The sequence below is a fragment of the Rhinopithecus roxellana genome, chromosome 3 (genome assembly GCF_007565055.1).
Source record: "Rhinopithecus roxellana isolate Shanxi Qingling chromosome 3, ASM756505v1, whole genome shotgun sequence".
Classification (NCBI taxonomy): Eukaryota; Metazoa; Chordata; class Mammalia; order Primates; family Cercopithecidae; genus Rhinopithecus; species Rhinopithecus roxellana.
Window position 1 is genome coordinate 68,785,038 of NC_044551.1, and position 15,185 is coordinate 68,800,222.

Here is a 15,185-nt window from a genome sequence, read left to right on the forward strand (position 1 = left end):
TCCTGCCATTATGATATTAACTGGTTATTTTGCTCGTTAGTTGATGCAGTTTCTTCCTAACCTCGATGGTCTTTACATTTTGGCATGTTTTTGCAATGGCTGGTATCAGTTGTTCCTTTCCATGTTTAGGGCTTCCTTCAGGGTCTCTTGTAAGGCAGGCCTGGTGGTGACAAGATCTCTAAGCATTTGCTTATCTGTAAAGGATTTTATTTCTCCTTCACTGATGAAACTTAGTTTGGCTGGATATGAAACTCTGGGTTGAAAATTCTTTTCTTTAAGAACGTTGAATATTGGCCCCCACTCTCTTCTGGCTTGTAGAGTTTCTGCCAAGAGATCTGCTGTTAGTCTGATGGGCTTCCCTTTGTGGGTAACCCGACCTTTCTCTCTGGCTGCCCTTAAGATTTTTTCCTTCATTTCAACTTTGGTGAATCTGGCAATTATGTGTCTTGGAGTTGCTCTTCTGGAGGAGTATCTTTGTGGCGTTCTCTGTATTTCCTGAATTTGAATGTTGGCCTGCCCTACTAGGTTGGGGAAGTTCTCCTGGATGATATCCTGAAGAGTATTTTCCAACTTGGATCCATTTTCCCCCTCACTTTCAGGCACCCCAATCAGACGTAGATTTGGTCTTTTTACATAATCCCATACTTCTTGCAGGCTTTGTTCATTTCTTTTTCTTCTTTTTTCTTTTGGTTTCTCTTCTCGCTTCATTTCATTCATTTGATCCTCAATCGCTGATACTCTTTCTTCCAGTTGATCGAGTTGGTTACTGAAGCTTATGCATTTGTCACGTATTTCTCGTGTCATGGTTTTCATCTCTGTCATTTCGTTGATGACCTTCTCTGCATTAATTAGTCTAGCTGTCAATTCTTCCACTCTTTTTTCAAGATTTTTAGTTTCTTTGCGCTGGGTACGTAATTCCTCCTTTAGCTCTGAGAAGTTTGATGGACTGAAGCCTTCTTCTCTCATCTCGTCAAAGTCATTCTCTGACCAGCTTCGATCCGTTGCTGGCGATGGGCTGCGCTCCTTTGCAGGGGGAGATGCGCTCTTATTTTTTGAATTTCCAGCTTTTCTGCTCTGCTTTTTCCCCATCTTTGTGGTTTTATCTGTCTCTGGTCTTTGATGATGGTGACGTACCGATGGGGTTTTGGTATAGGTGTCCTTCCTGTTTGATAGTTTTCCTTCTGACAGTCAGGACCCTCAGCTATAGGTCTGTTGGAGATTGCTTGAGGTCCACTCCAGACCCTGTTTGCCTGGGTATCAGCAGCAGAGGTTGCAGAAGATAGAATATTGCTGAACAGCGAGTGTACCTGTCTGATTCTTACTTTGGAAGCTTCCTCTCAGGGGTGTACTCCACCCTGTGAGGTGTGGGGTGTCAGACTGCCCCTAGAGGGGGATGTCTCCCAGTTAGGCTACTCAGGGGTCAGGGACCCACTTGAGCAGGCAGTCTGTCTGTTCTCAGATCTCAACCTCCATGTTGGGAGATCCACTGCTCTCTTCAAAGCTGTCAGACAGAGATGTTTGCGTCTCCAGAGGTTCTGCTGCCTTTTTGCTGTTGTTTTTTTTTAGCTGTGCCCTGTCCCCAGAGGTGGATTCTACAGAGACAGGCAGGTTTCCTTGAGCTGCTGTGAGCTCCACCCAGTTCGAGCTTCCCAGCGGCTTTGTTTACCTACTTATGCCTCAGCAATGGCGGGCGCCCCTCCCCCAGCCTCGCTTCTGCCTTGCGGTTAGATCGCCGCAGACTGCTGTGTTAGCAATGAGGGAGGCTCCATGGGCGTGGGACCCTCCCGGCCATGTGTGGGATATATTCTCCTGGTGTGCCCGTTTGCTTAAAGCGCAGTATTGGGGTGGGAGTTACCCGATTTTTCAGGTGTTGTGTGTTTCAGTTCCTCTGGCTAGGAAAAGGGATTCCCTTCCCCCTTGCGCTTCCCAGGTGAGGCGATGCCTCGCCCTGCTTCAACTCTCGCTGGTCAGGCTGCAGCAGCTGACCAGCACTGATTGTCCGGCACTCCCTAGTGAGATGACCCCAGTACCTCAGTTGAAAATGCGGAAATCACCGGTCTTCTGTGTCGCTCGCGCTGGGAGTTGGAGACTGGAGCTGTTCCTATTCGGCCATCTTGCTCCGCCCCCCAAAACCACTTTAATAGCAAGAATACACAATTTTATTTATTTATTCATTCAACAAATATTCACGGAGCACCTACTTTAGGCAAGAAGCTGCTCGGAGCCAAACATGAAGTAATTTATTACTAATGACTTTTAGAACAGGTCTGTCAGGATACTTAGTGTACGTACCTGAAAGTATTAAAATTCCCTTTCTTTAAAAATATCTTATAACATTTTCCCACTGTTTTTTTTTTTGTCTTTAGCTAATTATTCCTAATTAGTAAGATTCTTAAGAAATATTTCAAATTAATCTTCAGATTACAGAAGTTAATACTGTACTTACTCTTCTTCGATTTTCGCCTTCTTCTTGCCTTTGCCTTTTTCTCTTCTCTAAAGACAGAAAAATGACCTCAAATATGGCATAACATGGTTTAATCAGACATAGTGTAACTGAAGTAAAGATATCGGGCTATGACTGATATTTCTTTTAAATTATCACAAAATCAAATGTTATAGGTTATTGCTGGCAAGAATTTGAGAGGTTACCTCACTCAATAGTGAATGCCTTCCGTATTTTTGTTGCAGATGGCCCTGTAGTCTCTGTTTAAATAACTTTAGTGAACAAAGAGTTCTTTCTCACAATGACCTGAAATTTGTTTCTCTGTAAATTCTATTCTCTTTTATTCCTGTCTTCTAAGTTAAGTTCATACTTCTCTTCTTTCTGTATGAGTGGTTTTCTTGGTTACTCTCTTTAGGTTACAGACATGATGTTTTCACTTTTTTCCCACAGGATATGCTCTACAGACTCATAATTCTAGCTGTCCTTCTCTAAATACCTTTTAATTTATCAGTCTTATTCTTAAAAATCTTACCCAGGACTGGATGTGCTATGCCATATGAGGTCTAATAGGAGAGCATGTGAAAGCTACACTAACTTATTTTGGAGCTGCAATACATTTTGGCTTACATTCAACCCATAATCACACAAAAGCCCCAGACTCAAGTAGGGAGAATGTCTAAGAATCAACGTCCCAAAAGTCAACTTTTTTTCCCTCCATGCTACCATCATTTTGAACATCAGTAAATTTAATACACTCAGTTTTGTGATTTTATTCTACCAGAGTGCCATGTATTGTAACAGGCTATTAATGATCATCACATTCTAAAAAAGTAGCCTTTGCTTGAATGATTTCCCATGTAGTATCAAACTGATGATTCTTTAAATTAATGAGCTTTATAACTGTACAGAATTTGGCAATTATGTTTCAAGGTAAACATGAAAATGATTCCAAGACCAAACAAGGGTGTTATCTAGCTGCAGACATACTAATAATTTAAGCTTCAGAATTTCTTAAAGACAGATAAAACAATTATTTATGTTTTCAAATTATTTTTGCTAGGAAGGCTACATGTACATTTTTAGCTAGAAATTTGCATTAATTGATAATTTCTTAGGATAGATTAAAAATTATTCACAAACTATACAAATATTAATTTTGTATTTTGAGTCTTAGCATTTAGTATTTTCCCTTCATTTATTTTAAAAGACAAATCTTACCTTTTCTGATTAATTCTTTTCCTTCATTAACTAAGTCTGATGTCATATCATCATCTCCCATAAACTGCTGGAAACCAAGCAGATTCAAACAACGGGTTCCCAAACTAATAAAAGCAGGTTTTTAAAAAAGACAAGCATTATTTCACATTGTAAATATTTAGATGAATTGTTCTTTAGCATTGTCACTCCAAAAGAAGACTATGCTTCATTACCTGTTATCATATAGTTATCTACAGTCACATCTGACATGCTTCAAGAAGTACCACTTATCTCCCTTTCTAAGAAGTGTATGCCCTGTACTTCACTGATTAGGGTATGCACTATATTCAGGTTTCTTATAGGTGTCAATTAAGTCAAGTTATCAGCATACCTTCAGAAAACAATTACACCAAGATGCTAAAATGATAACTATAATAATGTAAGAGCAATTTTTTCCCTCTGATCTAGTTAAGTATTTAAATAGCTTTTATAAACTACAAATTGATTACTATATCTTATCTGAAGCCTACTACCTTATATCTTATTTGCTATTTACTTTAAATTTGATTGTTGTACAAGATGAGAATACTGAAAACATGGAACACAAGGAAGGAAACGATAGGTGAATAGGCAGGATTAATATTTGTTTAAGATCCAACTATACATCAGATAATTTACAGATGCCTTCTTATTTAATTTTTACTATCACTCTAAGAGATAAATATCACTTTACAGGTAAGAAAATAGGCCTAAGGGGTTAAATACTTTGCTAAAGAGCCCTTAATAAATGACAGACTTAGAATTTAAATCCCAGACCAAAACCAAGCAGTTCTTTTTATTATATTAGTTCTCAAACTTTTTCAGTGATGTACTTCTACACAGACAGGGAGGAAAAGGGAAGAGAAAGTGGTGAAGGAGAGAGCGAGAGACAGACAAAGGGAAAACAGGAAAGCAATTTAGAAAAAGTGAAGGAAAATTCCATTTTGCAGGAAAAATGTGTAAATATCTAGCTAATCCATAATATATCTACTTGTTTCATTCATATAAAAAATGTTTATTATGTATTACCATTGGGTAAAATTGGGGTTTTGCAGATGATTATGCTAACTCTCTGACTTCAAACATTTCCTTACCATGTTCATATCCTTGTGAGAGTACTATATTCTGGGATGAGAAGCTCAGAATTAGATCACTGTCTCTGGGAAGGTTTTATCTTTGTCTAAAGTGTCAGGAAACAACATTACACTCTCTAGGCAGGTAAGTCTGAATATTCACTCTGGGTGTGGCTGTGTTGGGTGTGGCTGTGTTGCTAATAGCATGGGAATTAGACTAATTCTGGCAGCATTTCAAATGAAAATGAACTTATCAAGTCAACCTATCACTGAAATGTTAGTAAGGCATTGCTTCAGGTGTTCTATAACAGAACATCTATTCTGTGAGTTAATCTGAAAATTAACTTTTTTCCCCTTAAAGATAAAATGGCACTCAAAGTTTATCCTGATTAGAAAGACACTTTTAATGATTATATTAAACAATTTTCCTTTCTCTAGACATAGTGATTCCTTATAGCTAAGATTTTATAGTTGACAAAGCATTATTCTGCCCCATATCACTTGATCCATACAACCATCTAACAAGGTAAGAAGAAATGCTAATCTTGCCAACATAACTGCTAACATTAAAAAAATTTATATATTACAAGTTCTTAATGTTCCACTTTATTAACTTTTCAAATAATTAAGCACATAATAAAAACATAGTTTTAGGCACACAAAGTATGACTAGACTCTTCTTTTAATACTTCATTTTCACACTGTAGATGTTACTGTTTTCTCCACCTAAAGAAAACACTCAAAATATTAGATTTGCTATCAGTTCATATTAAAAGTATTATTTTAAGGGAGGAGAACACCCCTCATATTGTCTTATGCCCTATTTCTGCCTATAAAGAAAGAAGAAGTAAAAACTAAAAGGCAGAAATGGAATCCACTGGCAGACAGCCCAGCACCGCACCCTGGGCCTGGTAGTTAAACATCAGCCCCTGACCTAACTGCTTGTGTTATCTATAGATTTCAGACATTGTATGGAAAAGCGTCGTGAAAATCCCTGTCCTGTTCTGTTCCGTTCTAATTACTGGTGCATACAGCCCCCAGTCACATACCCCCTGCTTGTTCAATAATCACAACCCTCACGCGGATCCCCTTAGAGTTGTAAGCCCTTAAAAGAGACAAGAATTGCTCATTCGGGGAGCTCAGTTTTTGGAGACGTGAGTCTGCTGATGCTCCCAGCTGAATAAAGCCCTTTCCTTCTACAACTTGGGTGTCTGAGGGGTTCTTGTCCGTGGCTCGTCCTGCTACAATTTGAAGTTATAATCTTTTAGTTATTTTACTTATGAGAAAGTAAAATATATTTTTAAAAATTCAATAGAGAATGTATTTTAAACAATATCTGTTTACTCATTACTGTAATGTTAGTAGATATTATCTGTAACAACTATAAAATGGTATTGGAAGATTTAAATAAAGTAAGTAGATAAAATTTATTTTTCTCAGAAGACTAAGCAATGAACATTTCTAAGTGTTTTTGAAAAAGTGGTATTTTGGGTATGTTATGGAGCACTTAGGCAATGAAAGAGGGCAGAGTACAGGATGAGGAGGCCTGGCATACAAAAAGAAGGAAAGACAGATGCTAGAAGCCAAGTACACCTATCCTTTAAACCCTTTTGAATCTCACTCCTGCCTAGATTCTACCATTCATTCAAATTCCATGAAAAGAGCATTCCATGTGCTTTCCGACACAGGAGAAAATTTCTCCTCTAGTCTTAATGTACAGCTTGATTACAATTGGTCCTCACCTGACCCTTTGTTCTGGTCATGGTCTGAAGCATCTAGACACCCAGCAATAATTATTGGAAAGCTCCAAGGCTAATTTATGCCATTAGAAAAAAGCTGGACAGAAGGGTGTTTTGCAGGCTATGCTAGCTGTCAGTGTCAAAGGCCAGGACTTAGAGTTAACACTCTGTAATTAATCCTATCATTTTTTAGCCTAAATAGAATAATGTTAAAATAATATTATTTATTATAATACAATAATAACTCTACCTCTTTTTTCTTTAAATTTTTTAGAGGGAGAATAGCACCTGATCACTCCAGTAGTCCCTTTGAACTATCCCCAGCTTCTCCAAAGCCACAATAAAACAAACTGAAACTCAATTAGTAAACACTGAAAAGAGTTTTAAAGAGAAAGGATATCCAGATTTAAGAGCAAAAGAAAAAATAATGTTAAGTTTCTTACCTAAAATAAGTAGCAATGCAGAGAATTACCACCAACATAGGATAATATATATAGAATCCATCTGCAATAAAGGATAAAACTTTCATGGAACCCATAATCTGAAGAGCAAGAAAAAAGTAAGTTAAATTGGAATAGCTCTATAATTTCCATTCCTTTCCTTCATTAGAAAATTTGCCTATAACCAGTTATGCCAATCCATTTGAACTTTTTAAAAAGTAGAAAAAAAGCAGTAAATGGACTTATTTTTTAAAATCTGCTTTTTATTGAGGTTTTCTCTTAAGGAAAATTAATGTAATTATTACTCAAAATTATCACATACATTGACTATAAATATAAAGTTAATATTAGTATAGGTCAATTCTTTTGATACTGCTCAGTTAGACAACCTATATGAACCAAAAAACATTTTTATCATAAAAGAAGCAAAATCACTTTTATCCAGTCAATAGTAATACATATACAATCTTTAAGAGAAAATTTTACCAGTAACACTGTAGAACTTTTCTGCTGGCATTAAAAGAAATTTCACAGTAATAGCATCTCATATAGATAGTGAAACTAAGGAATTCCATTTTCTGACCACACTTACAGATGTGTAAGCAGTTGGCTGAGTATTCTTGTGAGAGATAGATGAATCCATATGGGTCAAACCCAAGAAATTAAGACATAAAGGAGGTGTCAAACGGCAAAATAGCCTGCAACAAACATTTAAAAATATGTATATAAAAAGTAAAGCAGTAAAATACATTTTATATTATACTGAGATGTATTAAAAACATTTCAGATAATTATAGCTAAAATTTTCATCTATTTGCTTTATACATACATTGAATTCTTAATGTGACCTGCCCTCACTTACTTGAGAGGTATTCTGAAAATTGCCACATCAATGCCTACATGACTACAGACTCAAGCTCCTTGCTTTTATGGTTTCTGCTATTGCTTTATCCCCACAAATTGTGGAATGCCTTTGCATGCATCTCCTACAACTAAGTCATCCGTAAAATCCATCTCACAGCATGACAAGGACAGTTAACATCCTCAAGGTGAATTGTATTCAGTACATAAAAGAACTGAAGTTGTATCAACATACGTCATTCTGACAAGCACAGACATAAAGTTGTTCGATTCTGTCCAAATAAAAAGAATGCCTTACAAACCCACTTGGATAATTGGGGCTGGGGAGAATAAAGTGTGGGTATGAATAAAAAAAAAACGTAATATGAGAGAATTCTTTTGTGGTGACAGAACTGTTCTGAATCTTGATTGTGTTGGTGCCTACAGGAATCTACACACACACACACACACACACAGACACACACACAAATGAATGAAGGATTAAAAAAATGGTGAGAACTAAAGTCTGTAGTATATAGTTAACAGTAATTTCCCGGTTTTGATATCACTGGGGGTAGAGTGAAGGTTACATAGGACTTTTTGTACTATATTTGCAACTTCCTGTGAGTCCATAATTATTTGGAAAACAACAAAAAAGATGCTTAAAAATACTTTAGATGTCAACTCCTCTACAAAATTATCTAAGTTCATCCTTTATAAATACCTCATAGGACTCATTTAACAATAAGAACAACTAATAGATTGTACAATCTCACCCAACTTGAAGATATCTCTCTAAATCCTCTCTAAATTCCTCAGGAAAAATTGTTCTTTTTGGTTTTCCCAGTCCTCCTCAACTCAGTGACAGACCACTGAATCTTAGGACACCATCTAGGTCTGACTTAGTCTCTAAACTCTCCATTATTTCTACTACTTGCTAATCTCTGGTTGGTAAATCCAGGCTCACTAAGTATGTTTCTTCTGCCTTCTAGCCTACTTTACCCAGTACACCTACTTTAACCTTAAAACTCAAGCAGGAGTTAGCTGGCAATCAACAAACATCAATTTAATATTTAAACCTAATCAATTAGCTGATAGAAATATAGATGTTAGTGGAACACCTGTAAGCAAAAATAAAAGATCCATAAGAATACACTCAGTGATGACATTTCTCTTGTTTCTAAACATAATCCTACTTACATGCCACTGAAAAGAAGGCTATAAGCATCAGTCTGGTGATGTGAAGCCAAGTAATAATAGTTAAATACACGAATCCTGAACACAGTAGAATAAACACAGATACTTAGGAAGAAGATGGAAAGGAAGCAAGCAATCTGGAAAAAAACAAAAACAAAGCAGTTTGTTTAAAACAAACAGACTTTAGCACTTAACAATTACAAGCATTATCCTTCATTTTTTTTTTCTTTTTCTGAGACGGAGTCTGGGCCCTGTAGCCGAGGCTGGAGTGCAGTGGCGCAATCTCGGCTCACTGCAACCTCTACCTCCTGGGTTCAAGTGATTCTCCTGCCTCAGCCTCCTGAGTAGCTGGGATTACAGGCATGTGCCACCATGCCCGGCTAATTTTTGTATTTTTAGTAGAGATGGGGTTTCACCATGTTTGCCAGGCTGGTCTCAAACTCCTGACCTCGTGATCCACCTGCCTCCGCCTCCCAAAGAGCTGGGATTACAGCCACCACGCCCAGTCTAGCCTCCATTTCTAATATTTATTGATGCTCTGTAATTGAAATACAGTAATAGAGAACTTTTAAATCACCCACTAAGATTAGGAAAAAACCTACATTTCAAACTGTTTAACATCCTAGATCCAAAAGTTTCAAATCTACCTTCCAATGTGAGCCTGTTTTCCCATTCCCTTGGCAACTCCTCACATGAGGCCTACAAGTTATGTAGCTTTACTGGCATAAATATAATCAAAGTATTCCTAGAGCCAAGTGTGATGGTTCACGTCTGTCATCCCAGCACTTTGGGAGGCTGAAGCAGGAGGATCACTTGAGTGCAAGAGTTCCAGACCAGCCTGGGCAACATGACAAACCCTGACTCTATAAAAAAATACAAAAATTAGCAGGGGATGGTGGTACATGACTGTAGGCCCAGCTACTTGGGAGGCTAAAGTGAGAGGATCTCTTGAGCCTGGAAAATCTAGGCTGCAGTGAGCCATATTCACGCTACTATACTCCAACCTGGGTGACAGAGCAAGATTCTGCCTCCAAAAAAAAAAAAAAAAAAAAAAATTCTCAGATTTTTACACTATCTTGCAACTTTTCATCTCTCCTCAAATAGTTATTAGTTTCTATAACGTGGGTAAAATAATGAAGCACATTTCTGGAACTTTGAATAACAACACTGCAGAAAACTTCACAGCTTTCATTTTTACTAGAAGAAATACATGGAGAAAATAGTTAAGGATTATACTACGAAGTGACATCTATTTATGACAGACATAAAATAAACTGACCTCTATATAAATATAATTATATGTTTTTTCTGCCAGCTGTATGAAGACCGCAAAGAGGGATAAGACAGGAGTAGTGCTAAAGAATGTGCACTCTGACCACACAACAATCACGGAGAAGATGGACAGAACCACAGCAAGTATCTTGTAAAACCATGGTCGCAAAAGACATTCCCAGTACCATTCTAGAAGATAAAAGAAAAAAATGATTAGGAAAACTATAAAAGACTAATGGGGTATTTACATTGTTTCAAAATATCTCCCAATAAGATACTTAATTTCAAAGAGAAAAACAACAATTCAACGGCAGAGAAACCAGGCAGATACCACCCTAACCAAATGATCATCCATGATGGGACAAACTGACATCATGTGCCTCCTGCTGTGATGTACTGATAGGAACATGACATTGCTGCTGTGGTATTCCTACAAAAAATGCAGAACCTGCATCTAATTTTAAAGAAACATCAAAGTCAAATTCAGGGACATTCAACAAAAAACTGGCCTATACTCCCAAAAACATTTTCTGATATATCATAAAACACAAAGACTGAGAAACTGTGTCAGATGAGAGGAAACTAAGGAGACATAATAACTGAATGCGATGCATGATCTGGGATTTTTTACAAAAAATATTATTGGGATAATTATAGCAAAATCTGAATAAGGTCTGTAAATAATAGTACAGTATAAATATTAATTTTTTATTTTGATGGCTGTATTTGGCTATGTAAGAAAATATCTTTATTTTTAGAAAGTATACACAGAAACATTTAGGAACAAGGAGGCATCATGTCTGGATACAACTCTAAAATAGTAAGAAAAAATACATACAGACAAAGCAAATCAATATGGCAAAATGTTAACATTGGAGAGCCTGGTTGAAGGGTATATGGGAATATTTTGTACTGTTTTGTTTTGTCTTATTTTGTTTTGAGACGGAGTCTTGCTCTGTCGCCCAGGCTGGAGTGCAGTGGTGTGATCTCGGCTCACTGCAACCTCTGACTCCAGGGTTAAAGCAATTCTCCTGCTTCAGCCTCCCAAGTAGCTGGAACTACAGGCGAGTGCCACCACGCCCAGCTAACTTTTTGTATTTTTATTAGACGCGTGCTACCACGCCCGGCTAATTTTTTGTATTTTTAGTAGAGATGGTGTTTCACTGTGTTAGGCAGGATGGTCTCGATCTCCTGACCTCGTGATCCACCCACCTCAGCCTCCCAAAGTGTTAGGATTACAGGCGTAAGCCACCACACTCAGCACCATTTTGGTTTTAAGTCTGAATTTAGGTATAAAGAAAAATTTAAAAAAGAAAGTTCAATAAATTAAAAAGCTATATTTTTACTTCATTTATTGAATAGTTGAGCTTCTGGTTCACTGTAATTCTTTACAACTTTTCTCTCATCATAATTCCTAGTGATTTCAATACCCACATAAATGATTCCCGTTTCAATACCCTTGTCTCTCATTTCCTTGACCTCCTCTCTAATGAACTTTCCCTCCATCCTACCTCAATTACTTGTTGCTACAGTGATGCCTAAACCTTTCATTATCAGCATCTCCAGCCCTTCCATATAATCGCATTCCAGCATGCTTGTCTCCAAAGAATACCTTCATCTAGTACAGTATTTCAACTCCACTGACTGGCCATACCTGGACGAAAAATCAATTTATTCTATCACACTTCTACTGTTATTTAACACTTTGATGCCCTTCCTTCCTCATGCAGCTCAGATTCCAGTCTTTGAGGATAGTATCACACTTACTTTGCCCCATTTTGCTCCACTGTACCTGTTAAGCTAAGCCACACCTGGTTAAATCCAACTCCCTGGCTACTCTGAGCCTGCATCCACACAGCTGCACACTGCAGGAGAAAGACACCCAACCTCGTTGACTGGCCTCACTTTAAATTCTTAATCACTAGCTTCAAGTGGGTCCTCAGTACTGCCTCGCTAGCCTACTGTAATTCGCCAATCTTCTCCGAAGCCCACTCTACTAGGTAACTATTTTGCACCTTCTCTTCCCTCCTCAAATCTCTAAAATCTCCTCTTCTATACTTACTCTCCACATTTCATTAAGAAAACAAAGCGATCAGAGGAGAATTTTCCCAAGTTTCTACCACTACAACTTCTCAGCTAGTTACATCTGTGCCTTACCTCCACCATTCTCTTCATTGTTCACTATTTCCTACCTCATCTCTACTAGTCATGAACATTGTCCTAGAAATTCTCTATTGTCTTATCAAATTCTCATTTGCTTCTTTTTTTTTTTTATTTGAGACCAAGTCTCACTCTGTTGCCAGGCGGAGTGCAGTGGCACAATGTCGGCTCACTGCAACCTCCGCCTCCCAGGTTCAAGCGATTCTCCTGCCTCAGCCTCCCAAGTAGCTGGGACTACAGGCATGTGGCACCACGCCCAACTAATTTTTGTATTTTTAGTAGAGAAGGGGTTTCACCATGTTGGCCAGGATGGTCTCAATCTCTTGACCTTGTGATCTGCCCACCTCGGCCTCCCAGAGTGCTGGGATTACAGGTGTGAACCACCGTGCCTGGCCTCAAATTCTATTATATCATTTACTAATTACATGTGATAATTTCTCTTGACTATGCCCCCAATCCTCTGTCAGCTACTACCCCTTTTCTCTGTTCCCTTTTATAAGGAAAACATTTTAAGAGTTTTCTAGTCTGTCTCCAATTGCTCCTCTTCCTATTTCTTTTAAATTTCAGTCAGGTTTTTTTTATCCTCTCCCCTCACTTCTCTAAAATCCAATGTTCAGGTCTTAATATTTATGATCCTTAATCTATGTGCAACATTTGAAAAGGTAGTTTATATACTCTCTTCCTCAAAACACTTCATTGTCCTAATTTTCCTGTCTCACTGGCCCCTCCTTTTCTAATCTTTTCTGCTGGTTACTTCTCATCCACCTAATCTCTAAATTCTGGAGTGCCTCAGACTTGGTCCTCAGACTTTTCTCTTTTCTCTATCTCAATACTTCTTTATTGATTTTACCCTGACCCCATGGTTCACTATACATTGATGGTACCCTAATTCATATCTGTAGTTCAGACTTCTCCCTTGAATTTCAATTTCTATAATCAACTGCCTATTCAGCATCTTTACGCCTTTATATGTTTATTGTCTGTTTTCCTCACTCCACAAGGGCAGGAATTTCTGTCTTTCTAAATTGATACGTACCAAGCTACCAAGCACCCAACAATACATAGCACTAATGTACCCAAATATTTGTTGAATGAATGAAAACAGATACCACATCATTCCTTCATTTAATTACGAAGCATTTTTGTTAAAGTTTTCTGAGATATTTGTTATAGCCATTAAGTCTTCATACTCAAAACCAAACATGCAAAGGAGAATCAAGTGAATATAACCATTTATTTGAATAAATAAGGTAAACAGAAGTTTTAATACTGTGACACTTTTGTACTTGCATTAAGTTTCTTCACACTAAATTTGACAACACTTGAAGGGACTGCTATAAATTATCGAAAAGGAGAAAAATGATAACTACAGAGTATAGGTTTTATAATAAGACTAATAAATGTAAATAATGAAAGAGGATTATTTAGGGGAATATTTCAGTAGCATGTCAAGACTGAAGAAGAGACCCAAGCTTGTGATGTAAAATTACTTACAATTCTTTTTTTTTTTTTAAGACGGAGTCTCGCTCTGTTGCCCAGGCTGGAGTGCAGTGGCCGGATATCGGTTCACTGCAAGCTCCGCCTCCCGGGTTCACGCCATTCTCCTGCCTCAGCCTCCCGAGTAGCTGGGACTACAGGGGCCCGCCACCTCGCCCGGCTAGTTTTTTTTTTTGTATTTTTTAGTAGAGATGGGGTTTCAACATGTTTGCCAGAATGATCTCGATCTCCTGACCTCGTGATCCGCCCGTCTCGGCCTCCCAAAGTGCTGGGATTACAGGCTTGAGCCACCGCGCCCGGCCGTAAATTACTTACAATTCTAACTATTTTAAGTACAGTCATGTGTCACATAACAACATTCCAGTCAATGATGGACTGCATATACAATGGTGATCCCATAAAATTACAATACTGCATTTTTACTATTATCTTTTCTATGTTTATATACACAAATACTTACCACTGTGCTACAATTGCCTACATTATTCAGTACAGTAACATATTGTATAGGTTTGTAGCCTAGAAGTAATAAGCCATACCATATCGCCTACATGTGTAGTGGGCTATACCATCTAGGTTTAGTATGTACCCTATGATGCTCATGCAATGATGAAATTGCCTAACAACACATTTCTCAGAGTAATCCCAGTCATTAAGCAATACATAATTGTATACATTATGCATTATACAAAATATGCTTGATGTATACATTTTTAAATAGAATTTTTATTATTTGTGAAGTAACAGTGGAAACTAATGATTATATGTTATATGATAAGTAAAACAGTTATTTTGGGGAAATGTTACCAGATACTTAATATCACATAGTATAAATTTTGCATTGGTGAAAACACATAATTTTTTTCTACAGAAAACTTTTCATCATTAAAGTTTGAAATTTATATTAAATTACATACCAAATGTAGGATTATAAAAATATTGGATAAATCGATTTTCTGGCTCTGGCGATTGAAAGGTGTGAACAAACTGACGAGTAGCACTAGTTTCATTTTTTGCTACATCTTCCAGATAAAATGCTTGCTCCAAAAGAATCTGCCATTGTACTTGAGTTCGACGGTGTCTCTGAACTGAATAAATCACCTGAAAAAGAGAACGGGGGTAGACCTGGTAGTGTTCTGATCCAACAGTGGTTCAGCTCTCCACTAGGGAGCATGTTTTGATTGTCACAACAACGGGCAAGTGCTAGGGTATTTACTGGGTCAGGCTGAGAATATTAAGGTTCTAAAATGATGTAACAGTTTTATATAATGTAACAGTTATGCTCAGC

The 15,185-nt window shown here is 37.5% G+C and overlaps 1 protein-coding gene across 2 annotated transcripts in view; it reads right to left on the reverse strand.

Moving 5' to 3' along the window:
- The window catches only part of LMBRD2 (LMBR1 domain containing 2), a 66,402-nt gene that overhangs the window by 13,628 nt on the left and 37,589 nt on the right, over positions 1–15,185 (reverse strand). For both annotated transcript variants that reach the window (XM_030926847.1, XM_010362903.2), the window contains exons 9-15: positions 14,815–14,998; positions 10,248–10,429; positions 8,972–9,105; positions 7,524–7,629; positions 6,935–7,032; positions 3,662–3,765; positions 2,447–2,493 (exon numbers count right to left, since the gene is read on the reverse strand). In XM_030926847.1, coding sequence (XP_030782707.1) covers positions 2,447–2,493; positions 3,662–3,765; positions 6,935–7,032; positions 7,524–7,629; positions 8,972–9,105; positions 10,248–10,429; positions 14,815–14,998 — 855 coding nt within the window. The remainder of the gene's footprint in view (positions 1–2,446; positions 2,494–3,661; positions 3,766–6,934; positions 7,033–7,523; positions 7,630–8,971; positions 9,106–10,247; positions 10,430–14,814; positions 14,999–15,185) is intronic.